The following is a 15,941-nucleotide window of genomic DNA, read 5'->3' as shown; positions in this document are numbered from 1 at the left end:
TCGAACAACATTGGAATCCAAAACCCTAAAGGGGAAGATATGGACCCTTTATACTAACACAATCTCAAATATCCTGCCTTGCCCATTTTCAGACATGGGATGATGACGGAGAACATAAAGGTAAAAACACAGAAAGGAAATTCGCCCTAGGTTGCTGAGACCTTATCACATATATAGATAAAATAGTTACTTAATAGCGAAAATTAAGCCTAAACTACAAAGTAAAACATAATATATATAGCGCATTCTTTCAATTTCCCAAAAGAAATTGAAAAAGAAACATCTATTTGCATGGAAGAAAAATTTACATATTCTATGTTGTATACCCATATCTTCCTCTCGTCAAATGACGAAGATTTGATGAGAGAGAGATAGAGAGGATACAACAGATAACATGGAAGTTCTCCTGTTTAGTTGTTTATGCCAGCCAAGCAAGTATTGATACATTATGTGTTTTCAGTTGCTGCAAAGTTACCAACACTGCATAATTAAGAAGGGTAATTGCAACAAAAGGAGGTCCAACTTGGTGGTCAATCGATCAAGGAATATAGTTATGGTAGAAGGAAAAAAACTAAATAAATAAAGGGCCAGCCCTTTCGTACTGGATTCTCTTCTACCATTTGCATCTTCATTTTGTGGCTCTTGAGGGAACAAGTCACTTCAAATTACGCCCTTTTTGATGATATATTCGGCCAACTGGCTTAACCCCACCACTCTTTTTTTATGCTTCTCCTCCTGCTTATAAGGAGCTTATTTGCTTATCTATTTCTCAAGCCATTCCTCGACCTTAGTCTTCCTTGACTGAGATAAACACAGCCCTTCCTTTCCTTTCTTAAGAAGTGTTTTTAGGTTTTGTTTTTTTAGAAGTGCTTATGATGGCATCCAACTCACTCACTTCCTCGAGAAGCTCTAGCTCCTCCTGGACTCCTAAGCAAAACAAAGAGTTTGAAAAGGCCCTGGCTTTGCACGACAAGGACACCCCTGACCGCTGGCAGAAGGTTGCAAGAGCGGTCGGTGGGAAGTCTGCTGAGGAGGTGAAGAGGCACTATGAGATCCTCATTGAAGATGTCAAACACATTGAGTCTGGCAGAGTTCCGTTTCCTGATTATAGAGGGGAATAATATTAAGTCTTCTCTTTGGAGTTTGAATGACAAAGGTACTAATTCATAGTTCCCCTTCTACTTTTGTTCATATTTTTCTTTAAAGCATTTTACTTTACCAAATCATCTTCATTGGTAATTTGGTACCAATACTGAATTGAATTTAGATGATGTTATACTATATGAAGAGCGAATCACATTAGGAGAGAGAAAGGAAGAGCAAATACCATGACTTTTGAGATGTTGTACCATGACTTTTGAATCTAATCAGAGAATGCTGGTAGTTTCCAGTTAGCATGAACAAGGTGGGCATCACCATTTTTGAGATAGGTTAGTTGTGTGTATCTAATACTGCCTCCAATCATTTCATAATCCCCCAAAAACTTCTTTTGTGGGGATAATAGAAAAGTCGGGGAAAGTGAAACTGAGAAGTACTTGTGAAGGGCTACTTCAGTGTGTGGACATCAGTTTCTGCAACTTATATATTTATTTTAAGGATAATGTTAGGAAGATAAAATTTGCAAACTAAATGATGTGTTAACAATAGGAATGAGCATGTTTATCAACGCTTAAATAATAAATCAATCATCAACTTCCATATCCTTTAATTTCTAAAATTTTGTCAACAAATTTAGTCTTCCTAGCATTACCCTTATATTATATACTCAATTAACTACTTATCATTATATAATGTAGTATTTAATGCAAAATGGAAATACGTGACCACACTGTATTCAACCTCTTATCCTCTCTCTAGGACAAAGAAATGCCCACATGTGATCTAATCCCACCCCTCATATGCCATTTCGTCCTATATGGACCTAATACTCACCACTTGAAACAAATGCAATGTGAGATACATTGGCCTCATGAGGATTCTCTAGCAAACCCAACTCAATATTTTATGATTTCTTTTGGATACGGGGTGTACGCAAGCGTTCTAACATGATACAAAGCATTATTCACGTGTTAGGCCTAATAGTCTCACGTGTTAACATGAAGAGATCATATACGCGAAAAGGCATGCTGAAAGTATTCCACATTAGATATGAAAGTCTTGCATTTAAACAATGCTGCATTGTTCACAGTTTTTGCAGACCGTTTAAGTTTTCTCTGCATACTAAAACTTTCTGTTTCTCTATTCTTCCACCAAGCAAGCTCTTGAAGTTTGTGCTATCTAGCGTTTCCATGAAGTTCAAGGAGCAAAGTTGTAAACATTAGCAGATGCAAATGTGTATGTATGTATGTAAAGAAAGCAGTTGGGTTTTATGCAGCTAAATTAACCATTGATGTGGATTTCGATCAGTGTACGAAGTATAATCTATTGGGTCTATGAAATTCAATACTACTACGTACAATTATATATGACGTTTGCAAAAAGCATATTCGTTTTATAATCTGGTTATCTATAAATGGGGAGACAGATGGGATAGTCTTATCCCTTTCCCAATCTCATCCCTTCCCCATTGTTGTCCAGCTTGAATTCCCCATCCTTAGGCGAGAATCTACACGGTTGTATGTCCCTTTGCTGTTATAGTTCGCAATAAATACTTTAAATGCAAATATTACACAACCAGTTACAAGACAGATACTTTCGTCCTTTAGGATGAAAATGAGATCCGTGCTCCAAACAGTATGTTTACACTGCATGGTACAAAAAACTTGAGCAATACGGCAATCAAACCATGCAAACCGATGCGAGTTTGAAAAGGAACATAAGATATGACTATTGGCATAATTACATCATCAGCATCAACATATAATGTTAATTAAAAGATAGTGATCTCTTTTAAAATATTGATGGAATCAAAAAAGTTAAAAGTTCCGAACAATATGATGGCTGACCTAATTGATTCTGGACTAAAATATTCAATCAAGAAAGACGGCCACGAGGAGAATCTAAAAATTCTTAGGAGGAGAATGCTAGGGTTAGTGGGCGCGCAATTGAATCCATGGCCATTGATGTGTATGGACTTCGATGTGCAAACTCATATACATCTACAGTTGAGAATTTACTACACATCCACATGTGACTGACCTTAACGATCATCTTTTTTTTCTAATTTAATCTCTACTACTCATGATCTATGGTTGAAAATCAACCACATACTTGTAGAAGAGAGTATTCAGTATAAGAATTGTGCTCGATAGTTTGAGTGTATTGTATTAATGTTTTTATAGTGATTACAGATAGAGAGTTTGAGTGAAGAACAAACTCTTCAAAACAAACCAAAGATAATTTACAGATAACACAATTAACAAATAATCTATTTGAATTCAAAATCATTTAACAGCCAAAGGATTGGACTGTTGAGAAGTTGTAGCTACGCCTTCCTATTGACTGATTCCATTGTGATCTTCAGGGAGTTTTGTGCGGGAAGCTTGGATTTCAAACTTGGTTTATCACACCCCCGCAAGTTGAGCGATCGCCGGCGAACGGGAAGCTTGGACAAAAGATAGTTGAACCGATAAGTGGATAGACCTTTTGTTAAAAAATCTGCAACTTGATCTTGGGTAGCTACGTAGCCCACTTGGATTTCACATCGAGTTACCTTCTCTCGAATACGATGGTAGTCCACTTCAACATGGCGTGTCCGAGCATGGAAAATTGGGTTGATGGAGATCATAGAAATATTGTCACACCACATCTTTGGAGGAGTAAGCTAGAGATGAAGGTCATGGAATAACTTTCAAAACCATGAAATTGTGGCAGCAGTAATGGCAAGTTGACGATACTTGGACTCAATGCTAGAACAAGAAACACCTTTTTGTTTCTTGGAACTCCAGGGCACAAGATTAGAACCAAGAAAAATGCAACATCGTCATGTTGATATGAGATCATCGGGGTCTCCAACATAATCAGAATCAGCAAAGGCAATAAGAGTGAGAGGGCCAGGTTTATACACAAGACCATGATTAGGTGTGGATTTTAAATAACGTAGAATTTTCTTGACAATAATCCAGTTTGTAGTGGTAGGTTTGTGCATGAATTGGAAAACCTGGTTAACAGAGAATGCAATATCTGGACTTGTGAATGTGAGATATGGAAGAGCACATACCATGCTTCAGAATTCATTGATGTCAGACAATGGCTTGCCATCGTAAAGACTCAGCCATTTGCCACTAATTGCAGGTGTGGAAACGAGCTTGCAATCAATCATATTTGTCCATTTCAGCAAGTCCATGATGTACTTGGACTGTGATAAATGAACCCCATTGCTAGAACGGTGAACCTCTATGCCTAGAAAATAATTCAAAGGACCAAGATCCTTCATGGAGAAAGATGTGCCCATGTCTTTGATCAAAGTGTTAATGCACTGGATGTTATTGTCTGTGATAAGAACTTCGTCAACATAGATTAGTAAATAAATTCGAACTAACCATGGCAGTAAACAAAGAGTGATGAATTTTCCTGAGAAGCCACAAAACCGAGATGTTTAAGGTGGTTGGAAAAAACATTGAAACCATCCCCTTGGAGCTTGTTTGAGACTGTAGAGACAACTTTTTTGGTGAACTTTTCAGCGACCCAACTAGGCGCGTGTGGTGGAGCGTGGCCTTCCGGGCCGCAGTCTTGTGGGGGCACGTGCGGTGGAGCATGGAGGAACCCGATGACCCTCCTTAGGTTTCTCGACGTGCCAAATCTGAATCCGTCATCCATTTTTCAAAATTCGATCATTTTAAAATAGTTCCTTTATTAGCCGTACTTTGTACGAAAATGCGTAATTACGTTAATACGTTATATTTCCGTAAATGGTCTTGCTTCTAGGTGAAAAGCATCACAAAGATCTTCGATGCCTGTGAAGCGAGTTCGACTCGACAACATGACTTATGAGTGGGTCTTTTCTTTTATGTAGTATATATATATATATTGGTTAGTTTCCGTATATATATAGGAAGCCTTTAAGGAAAGGGATCCCTATTTTTCAAAAAAAATGGGGACATCCTCTTAATTGTAGATTTGGCTTTAATGAAATCTTGTGGTTGAGATTCTGTGGCCTGTGATTTAATCTTAGCCACAGAATTTCATTAAAGTCAAATCTAATAGTCAAGAGGGTGTCCCTATTTTTTTTTTTGTGTTTTTTAAATGGGGATCTCTTCCCTTAAAAGGCATGTGTGTGTGTGTGTGTGTGTGTGTGTGTATTAATGAATTTTCTACATGATTGCCATAATTAAATTAACGTTTATAAGAAATGTCTTATTGTTGAGAAATTATGAAATAATTCTACGGGATGCACATGTAAGATTACTATAAGGGGATGCCTTAATTATATTTATGACCATGAATGGTATTATATTGACTAGAATTGTTGAATTACTGTGGCATGATCATATTTACATTATCTGTTCATCGTTGTTGCACCAGTGTTAGTACTCGGCCAGGGCCAGGGCTAGTCTTTCACGTGTATGTGCACATCACACCGTATGCTCGCTTTGGATCCATTGTAAGTGAAGTCTTGTCCTAGATTGTTATAGGCAATTAGGACTCGGATGTGCTGCGCATAGCACCCATCTTCACGTGATTGTAGTACTAGAGCGTAAATCATTATTACACCCAATCATGTTCATGTCAGAATACCTCTGCATGAACTCATGTGTCAGCATATGTCGATGAGCACTCAATATAATACATTTGTTTATGTGAGATTATGTGATTGTCGAGCGTTAGATGGTTCTTTACAAAATATATTGTGACGTATTAAATTCTTGAGATATTGCAAGCTACAGTAATTACTTTCATACTATACGTGTGAAATAGGTTCATTTCCGCTCACAAGCGCACTCTTATATTTAGGCACTTTTAGGTTTAAATTTATTCACATTTTCCACATCACTTCACTTTATGGCTTCGTTACCCTTCTGTTGTCGGCTAGCATAACTTGATTTGGAGTCCAGGTGGACTTTTCGGGTTAGGGTGTGTCAATATTGAGTTAAAATAAATTAATTAAGAATTATGAAAACTAAAAGAATCCCATGTAGTGGGCACATTTTATTGTTTATCTATATCTAAACTATTTATTAATAGAATCGTGGTTGTCAACCAAGATTATATGAAATTACTATTTTAACTCATATGGGCAATTTAGTAATTATATGAATGTAAATTTTTCTTTTTTTTTTTTTTTTTTTTTACAGCAACCTCACTGCCAAGTTAGTATAGCATGCTCTATTTAAAAATTTAGAATAAAACTAAATAATAGAAAAAAGGCTTATTATCCCAATTCGTAAACTTTTTTTTGTTTTAATTTTAAAAATTAATCACACTTCATAATAAAATAAATAAATAAAAAGAAATTGTTCGCACACTATGTGGGTGTATCTCTGCTAGTTACTAGTATATAAAAAGAGAAGATAAAGAGGGCGAAGCGTTCTAATACCCAAATTATCCTTCTACCTTCAGGATTTCAAAAAATAATAAAATCACAAAACAAAAACAAAAAAAAAAATTCATTATTTTAAAATATATTTTAATAAAAAAAATAATATCTAAAATAAGTACAATTAAAAAAGTTGACCAAAAAAAGTACAATTAAAAAAAGTAAAATAATAACCAAGATTTTAATTGCAATCGGCGTAAGCGTGTGGCAAGAGACTAGTATAAATGATTCTAGTATCATTTTAAAAATATTAATGAAAGAAAACAATAGTATCATTTTGACAATATATAATGAAAGAAAACAATTGTTACATAGTACGGTGTAATTTGTTGCATTTTCATCAGTATCGCACAAATTGATTTTCGTAAATTGATAATTGTTTGCAACTCTGAAGAAACTTCTGCAACTTTGGCAAAAAAGTGTAAGTAGGTGGTACACCAATGTCACCAGTTTGATCTGAACCCGGTCCAAGCGTCATCAGCACGGTGGAAGATCCTTAGGTGGAGGCAGGACCGATAGATCTGATCCCGGTCCATCTTCTACAACAAACGCCATCTTCAATCCCCACCCGGTATGAAACTCCAAATGACAGTGCATGAACCAAACACCTAAAAATTCATACAAATGAACCAAAGCTTATAGTAGTAAATAACCAACAAGTCTATATGTCCTGTGGTACATGTAAATTGAAGTTTGCTATTATTGTACCTGGATTATCAGCTCTAAACCGAATGGCAGTCCAACCACATGTGGGAACACCGACTGTATTTCTCTCAACAGGATCAACTAAGTTGTACTTAGCAGGGTCCTTGGCAGGATCAAAGTTCCCAATCCCAGTTCCAACAACAAAGAAGTTGTATCCGTGGAGATGGAACGGATGCGACTCCACTGTTAGGAGATTTGTGTCTTGCAAAACAAGCTCAACGGTCAAATTGAAGGCAATCTTGCTCAGTCTAGTTCCAGTTGATGTCCCAAGATTGGCTGTGAGTGGTGCACCAGTGTAGTTGAAAGGAGTTGAAGGCCTATCGGGGAAGTCAGGTTTTGAACACCCCTTTGAGATTGAAGTAATGTGCTTGAAGAAGACCGACGTGAGGCATTTCGAAAGAGATGTTGTTCAAGGAAGCAACAAATCTTGTTTCGTTGATGCAACTAGGGCACGATTCTTTCCCAAAACCAATGGTGTAGAAGAGTTTCCGGTCGACTTTGAGAGGCACATTGGCCGGAAAGTTTGGAGTGTTTAGGCTTCTGAGCTTCTTGTTGTAGCTTAAAGCGAAGGACGTGTCGTTAGGGTTAGGCAATTGAGGAAGGCTTGGCAGGATGGTGTTCAGAACTCCTCGGTATTGGAGAATGGCAGTGGCTGTCTTGTTGTCTACGGGAACTGGAGCATCCATGAAAGGCCTAGCAGCCATGAAGTATCTGTTGGGGGTTTAAAAATGCTTCACTACTTGGAGAGGTTTATCTCACAAAGAAAAATGTAACGCAGCGGAATTGATAGGCAAGAGAAAGAAAGAATTCTCAAAGTATTACACAAGGTTTTTATTCACTCACAAACTTAGTACAAAAGGAAACACTCAAACACTCTTAGAAGCTTTGTTGCTTCTTCTTACTTCTTACTTGACACTCTCACTTCTTGCTACTTGCTCTCTTGGTTGTTCCAAATGGTGTGGATGCCTTCTCCTTTTATAGGCATGGATGGAACCTTGGAGAAGCATGAAAACATTATGCTAGAGATATCTAGATAATTCCACTACCTTCCTAAGCTAGAATTATCTACACTAATCTTGTATGTTGGTGGAATCCTCACCATTCTTCTAGACTCTTCCACCAACTTGAACTTTGCTAGAATTCTCTAGCATGTGCATGGATCTTTCTTTGTGTATGGGCCGGATCAATTATCTTTGGGCCAAGACAAGATTACAATTCAACATCCTCCCTTAATCTTGTCTTGTAACGCCAATTGAGTTTCTTAGTCTGACAAAGTCTTCTTGTTTAAGTGGCTTGGTGAATATGTCGGCAACTTGGTCTTGAGACTTCACGTATTCCACTTGCACATCCTTTCTTGCAATGCATTCTCTTAAGAAATGATAACGGGTATCTATGTGTTTGCTCCTGTCATGGAATACTGGATTCTTTGCTAGAGCTACTGCAGACTTGCTGTCGACATAGATCTTTGTTGGCTCTTCTTGTCGCATTCTTAATTCTTTCAGCAAGTTTCTCAGCCAGATTGCATGGCAGACACATGAAGTAGCAGCTACATATTCAGCTTCGCAGGTAGAGAGAGTGACAATCGGTTGCTTCTTCGACATCCATGTGAATGCAGTGTCTCCCATGAAAACACAAATCCAGTAGTGCTTTTTCTATCGTCGGAATCTCCTGCCCAATCACTGTCGCTATATCCAGCAAGTTTGTAGTTATCAGAACTTGAATAAAACAAGCCAAAGTTAACAGTACCTTTGAGGTATCGAAGAATTCTTTTGGCCGTTTTCAAATGTGTAGTTGTGGGATTCTCCATGTGGCGACTGATTAATCCGACAGCATAGAGAATATCTGGTCTTGTGCAAGTCAAGTAGCGCAAGCTTCCAACTAGACTTTTGAAAAATGTTGGATCTACGCTTTCTCCTTTGTCATACTTGGTTAGTTTGACTCCGCACTCCATTGGCGTGCTCACGGGCTTGCAGTAGTCCATTTTGAACTTTTTCAGTATCTCCTTTGTGTAGCTTTCTTGGGAAATGAAAATTCCTTCTTCGTTCTGCTTGACTTCAATGCCTAGGTAATATGCCATCAACCCGATGTCGGTCATCTCAAATTCTTTGGTCATCACTCTCTTGAACTCTTCAAACATGCTTGGATTACTCCCGGTGAAGATTAGATCATCCACATATAAGCACACAATCAAAATATCTCCATCTTTGACTTTGACGTAGAGAGCATGTTCATGAGGGCACTTGATGAAGCTGTTTTCTTGAAAGTACTTGTCGATGCGACTATTCCATGCTCGTGGCGCTTGTTTTAACCCATAGAGGGCTTTCTTCAGCTTCGGAACTTTGTCTTCATACCCTTTGATCTCATAGCCTGACGGTTGCTGAATGTAGACTTCTTCTTCAAGGACTCCATTTAGGAAGGCGGACTTCACATCCATTTGTTGAATCTTCCAACTGTTTTGAGCTGCCAAAGAAATTAGTAATCGTATAGTTTCCAACCGAGCAACGGGTGTGAATACCTCATCATAGTCGATTCCGGCTCTTTGACTATAGTCTTTCGCCACTAGTCTTGCCTTGTATCTTTCGACCTTTCCATTGGCATTTTTCTTTGTTTTGTACACCCACTTGACTCCGATGGCTTTGTGTCCTTTCGGAAGAATAGCGAGTTCCCATGTATCATTCTTCTGGATTGCTTCAATTTCTTCATCCATTGCTTTCCTCCACTTAGTATCTTGCACTGCTTCTTGGAAGTCGACTGGTTCACAATCAGCAAAGAGACAAAAAAGTGTAGGATTATCAAGTCTTTCAGCTACCTCATAAAGATCTTGTATACTTCTTGTGCGTGGTACTTTTCTTTCATTTAGACTCCCACTTGACAATGCTGATGCTGATGAATTACCATGATTGGTTGATGTTGGTGAAGCAAGTGGAGTAGTGGATTCTTGTTAAACCTCTCTTGCTTGGTCCATCATCCCTTGTTCATTCTCTTCTTCAAATTGAGGAAAGAAGTGAAGATCACCTGCATGCGGGCTAAAATCCCATTCTCCTTCTTCATCGAACATCACGTCTCGACTGATCACCGTTTTCCCATTGTTTGGATTATACAGCTTATAGCCTTTTGAATTAGTGTCATAGCCGATGAAGATGAACTTCTCACTTTTGTCGTCGAGTTTGGTTTTCCTCTCGTCTGGTACATGTACATGGGCTATGCTTCCAAAAACTCTTAGATGAGAAATACCTGGTTTTCTTCTACTCCATGCTTCTTGCGGAGTTTTTCCCCACACACTCCTTGTTGGAGACCGATTGGATAGGTAGACAGCACATGCTACAGCTTCTGCCCACAATTCCTTAGGCAATTTCTTGCTTTTGAGCATGCTTCGAGCCATGTCGAGGATGGTTCGATTTTTTCTTTCCGCCACTCCATTTTGTTAAGGGGATCTTGGAACTGTCAAAGGTCGACGAATTCCATTTGCTTCACAAAACTCTTGAAATTCCTTCGAAGTGAATTCTCCTCCTCGATCAGATCTCATGGCTTTGATCTTGCAACCACTCTCCTTTTCTACAGTGGCTTTGAACTTCTTGAATGCTCCAAAGACTTCTGATTTCTGCTTCAAGAAATACACCCAGGTTTTTCTTGAAAAATCATCAATGAAGAGAAGGAAATAATTATTTTTACCCAAAGAGCTTGGTTTTATTGGACCGCACACATCGGTGTGAATGAGCTCAAGTGGCTTCTGGGCTCTTGTGGTCGACTCCTTTGGAAAGCTTTTCCTGAACTGTTTCCCAAGTAAACATCCTTCGCAAACTTGATCAGGGTGGTTGATACACGGTAAGCCTCTCACCATCTCCTTCTTGGATAATAACTCCAGTCCCCCAAAGTTAAGATGCCCAAAATGAAGATGCCAAAGCCAAGATATGTCTTTGTAACATATCTTGAGACACTTTGCAACATCGTTTTGAATGTTCATGGGAAACATCATATTCTTTGACATTTTCGCCTTGGCAATTAATCTTCCTTTGTCATCTCTAAGAAAAAGGATATAATTTTTCGTATGAAAATCATAACCTTTTTCTAAGAGTTGACCCAAACTCAAAATGTTGCTTTTCATATTGGGCACGTAGTAGACATTTGAAATTAATTGGTGACCACCATTTTCCAAGGGAATAAGGATGTTACCTTTTCCTTTTACGGGTATTTTGGATTCATCTCCAAAAGAAACGTTGCCACTCACTGATTCATTGAGCTCTACGAAGATGCTTCTTCTTCCGCACATGTGGTTGCTAGCGCCGGTGTCAAGGTACCATGTATAGTCTTGGTCTCCATCATTGTTCTTGCATGCTAGTAGCACAACGCCATTCTCTTCTTGCTCTTCTTTCACATAATTGACCTTCCCATCAAGTCTGTTGTTTGGAGATCTACATTCCCAAGCATAATGCCCAAACTTTTGACAATTATAGCATTGAACATGAGATTTTTCATACCTCGAGTTTGAGCGTCCTCTTCCGCGACCTTTTGTTGAGCTTTCTCCTCTTTCGTAGTTGCTATGGTTGTTTAAGTTCCAACCACATCCACGCCCATGTCCATGTCCGCGACCTCGACCACGACTTCTTCCGTATTGGCTTCTCTCGTTGTTGAAGCTTTCTTCTTTCTTCTTTGGCTGGATATGCGTCTTAAGGAGCTGCTCATCATTCCCTTGCCTCTTCTTATGTTTCTCTTCATATGCTTGTAGCGAACCCATTAATTGCTCTATACTAATTTCTTCCAAGTTTTTAGTTTCTTCAATCGTCACGACAATGTGCTCGAACTTGGGGTCCAACGAGCGTAGTATCTTCTCCATAATTCTAACATCTTCTAACTTTTCTCCGTTTCTTTTTAATTGATTGGAAACGGCTAAGACTCTTGAGAAATAATCAGAGATTGATTCAGACCCTTTCATTTGTAGAGATTCGAACTCACCTCTTAATACTTGAAGACGAACCTTTTTCACTTGTTCGGCTCCTTTGTAAGAGGTTTGAAGCTTCTCCCATGCTTGCTTGGCAGAGGTTGCACTCGAGACCTTCTCAAAGCCATTGTCATCTAATGCTTGGTAGATGAGGTAGAGAGCCTTCTTGTCTCTCTTTCTTGAATCTTTCAAACTCTCCTTCTGGGGTTGAGACAGAGTAGCTTCATCTTCTGGCTCAGTGTAGCCTTTCTCCACGACTTCCCAGACATCGTGTGCACCCAAAAGGGCCTTCATTTTGATACTCCAATTATCGAAGTTGTTGCTGTCGAGCACTGGAACTTGGAAGGCTGCCATAGCATTGCTAGCCATAGCTCTGGTACCACTTTGTTGGGGGTTTAAAAATGCTTCACTACTTGGAGAGGTTTATCTCACAAAGAAAAATGTAACGCAACGGAATTGATAGGCAAGAGAAAGAAAGAATTCTCAAAGTATTACACAAGGTTTTTATTCACTCACAAACTTAGTACAAAAGGAAACACTCAAACACGCTTAGAAGCTTTGTTGCTTCTTCTTACTTCTTACTTGACACTCTCACTTCTTGCTACTTGCTCTCTTGGTTGTTCCAAATGGTGTGGATGCCTTCTCCTTTTATAGGCATGGATGGAACCTTGGAGAAGCATGAAAACATTATGCTAGAGATATCTAGATAATTCCACTACCTTCCTAAGCTAGAATTATCTACACTAATCTTGTATGTTGGTGGAATCCTCACCATTCTTCTAGACTCTTCCACCAACTTGAACTTTGCTAGAATTCTCTAGCATGTGCATGGATCTTTCTTTGTGTATGGGCCGGATCAATTATCTTTGGGCCAAGACAAGATTACAATTCAGCAGTATCTGCCTGGAGCTTGATTGGCTTTGACCAAAACGTTTGTGGTCTGGCCTAGTGCAATTAGTATGGCTTGAGTAGTGAAGGGTTTGGTGTAAACTGCATCGACCTCCACCACTATCAAGTTCTGTCCAGCAATGCCGAAGAAAAGTTCGTCATTGAGAGCAGCGTTGATGATTCTGAGGAGATAGGTCTTCCCTTGCTCAACCTCCATTGCAAAAGTATCTAAACCAAAGAAAATGGAACAAAATTAAATTACAATTTTTTTCAATTGTGCTTATGTTGAAGCTGAAAGTGTGATTGTGTTTATAAATTTTTTTTTTTTTTTTGGGGTTTGGAGTTAAACATTTTGGCTTTATAGGGTTTAATTTTAGCATTTCGACTATGTACAGAACGTTCTGTCCTTTTTAAAGACAGGATATGCTGAGAAAACCTCACTTATACTCTTCAATTATGATTCCATTTATTGAAACGGTTGAACATTTTAGTTGTAAAATCGTCATTTCAAGCTTAGAGATTAGGTTTAGTCTTGGTGTAGTTTTTAAAAGTAGGCTTGCTTACGTTTCTCAGAGCAAGGAAACAGTGGCCCTGGCTTTCCATTGATGGTGTGAGCATCTGAGGAGTTTGGTGGCAATCCCAATCTGGTTGCCTTGTTGACAAAGGTTTCCACATCCACATTCCACCATTCTCCAAGTAAAATCTCAGTTTCCCTATACGGCTGTGGGAATGGGAATGAAGTTCCTTGTTTAGGCATGATCACAATTGCTCCATAGACAGTAGCCCTTAGCCAAAGAATATGTGCATGCCACCACAAAGTTCCTCTTTGCCCTGTCACATTGAAGACGTATGTGTAGCTACTTCCGGTTTGGATCGGACATTGGGTCACATAAGTTGGTCCATCTGCCCAACCATTTCGGTACTGCTTCAATCCATGCCTGCAAAGAAAAGATCAAATTAAACCCTCTAAATGTTTCTGCTAAATCAACATATTTTTCTTGGAGAACCGGTAATTAGTACTTTGATACGAAAAAAGGTTGTGATAAAAAAAAATGGGTGGTTAGTATAGGTTAATTCTTACCAGTGAATTGACATATTGTATTGAGCATGGTTTGTGACATTGATTTGAAGTCTGTCACCTTCCTGGACATAGATCGTAGGCCCCGGAAATCCGCCATTTACAGTAACAATCGGTTTTGAATGGCACAATCTGCTCACTTTCTTTACTTGAACCTGTAAAAGCACAGAGATGAGGATTTAATTTATTGAATCAAAAACAATGCACGGAGTAATACTTTTTCTTCTTTGTTTTTTTCTTTGTTTCTTGTAATGCATGGAAACAACTCACATCAAACTGGTATTTCTTTATAGCAGCTTCAGCTGGAGAAGTGATTAAGCCAAGAAAACCGCAAAAAACAAAAATGAACGCGCATAGAAATCTTTTCCGGAGGCAGCTGCTAGCCATTTCGATTCTCTCGTTTGATCACAGCTTCTTAAATGTTTATGTGAAGAGGCACTGAGGCATGGAGACTAAGGTGCCAAATATTTATATGAATGTGTTGAGGCAAAATTTGCATTTGTTTTTTTAAGTTTGTTAAGGGGCTTCTGGCTCAATTAACTAATAATTAGGTAGGCATTGTGCTGGACATGAAACCTTGTAAGCAAAATTCTGAAAGGGACTCGGATTGTCCTTGACTGACTTTAAGGTTGGGATTGCTAAAACTAGGGACAAGATTTCAGATCTCAGAAACTTCAGATTTGTAAAATGGATAAAGGATGTATTTTGACAGGAACAGTTTTTTTTTTTTAATACATGTACAGTGTACGCCGACCAAAACCCTAAATGCAGTGCCAATCTTTACTGTTAAGGGAAAGGCATAGCTTAATGAATATGGTAATGGTACTGCTAAAGGGTTCTTGACGAGGGAGACTCACGGGCATGCACATGACATGTCACGTTTGTTTAAGTCAATCACTTACCATTATGTGTCATTTTTATAAATTAAACATTTGAATTCTCTCATGCAGTCGTAAATAGCTCACGTGGCACTGCATACAATGTGATTAACTTGAGGCACTGATGCGATAGACAAGTTAATTACTCTCTTAATTATTTGCCATAAGCAATTTTTCAGTGTAATAACATTGCTATATGTTATTACAATGAACTCATGTTTGACACATATATTTTATTGATATTGTAACCTAGGTCCATGATCAATCATGTCGTCTACATCATTGTAACACATGAATTAGTGATACCAAATGATGGGGTGGCAATTCAAACCATTAAACCCGATAACAGTAGATATCCGTCCGAATGAAATAGATTTGGAGATAAAAATCGGGTATATTTTGAATATGATGAAAAACTATGAATATCATTCTGTTATGGTTTTGGATATGGTATAAGAGTTTCCGATCCATATATTTGTCACCAAATACGACCCGAATATTATATTGTATGTAACATAATTTGTATAAAATATAATAGTAATATATATATATATATATATTATTTATATTCATTATTCGTGGAACCCTTTATCTTGGGAATACAAAAGTTGCATTCTGGAAGTTTCATTTTGTGAGAAAGTTCAAAGTTTTGAATCAAAATCAATGAGAATTCAATGATACTTATGAGAGATATAGAAGATTAGCCAACATCATCAATGCTTTATATTCAATACTTTAATAATTATACCCTACAAGATCCGTTCATTAAATCATTTCACATAAAATGTTCCAAGTTTATTTTCTCTCTTCAAGAGTCTCACAAACAAGAAATTGGTGAATATTTAATGACAAAATTAGTCGCTACAAAATTATAGTGCGTCAACTGAACTAATATATTTTTGTATTGACGAAGATAGATATAACCCTTAACTGATGGGAAATCTATTACCCCGTGAGCATGGTTATGGATGATCTCCA

At 38.1% G+C, this 15,941-nt stretch overlaps 1 protein-coding gene and 1 pseudogene across 2 annotated transcripts; one reads left to right on the top strand and one right to left on the bottom strand.

The window, feature by feature from the left end:
• The first annotated feature begins 666 nt into the window (after window positions 1–666).
• LOC103960848 (protein RADIALIS-like 4) lies at window positions 667–2,461 on the top strand. 2 transcript variants are annotated; one of them, XM_048589281.1, is made up of 2 exons: window positions 667–1,156; window positions 2,259–2,461. In XM_048589281.1, exon 1 carries the CDS (start codon window positions 873–875, stop codon window positions 1,119–1,121), a length of 249 nt encoding a protein of 82 aa, XP_048445238.1. In that variant the 5' UTR covers window positions 667–872; the 3' UTR covers window positions 1,122–1,156; window positions 2,259–2,461. The 2 variants fall into 2 exon arrangements, with proteins under 2 accessions (XP_048445238.1, XP_048445234.1); XM_048589277.1 differs by having other exon boundaries at window positions 671–1,156; window positions 2,255–2,461.
• Window positions 2,462–5,940: 3,479 nt separating this feature from the next.
• LOC103960872 lies at window positions 5,941–14,504 on the bottom strand (annotated as a pseudogene).
• Window positions 14,505–15,941: the final 1,437 nt, after the last annotated feature.

This window comes from the organism of the source record quoted next, unplaced genomic scaffold (genome assembly GCF_019419815.1).
Source record: "Pyrus x bretschneideri cultivar Hongxiangsu unplaced genomic scaffold, Pyrus_bretschneideri_v1 Contig1, whole genome shotgun sequence".
In the NCBI taxonomy this organism is placed as follows: Eukaryota; Viridiplantae; Streptophyta; class Magnoliopsida; order Rosales; family Rosaceae; genus Pyrus; species Pyrus x bretschneideri.
The sequence above is the reverse complement of the archived record's forward strand: the minus strand, read 5'-3'. Positions and strand labels throughout refer to the sequence as shown.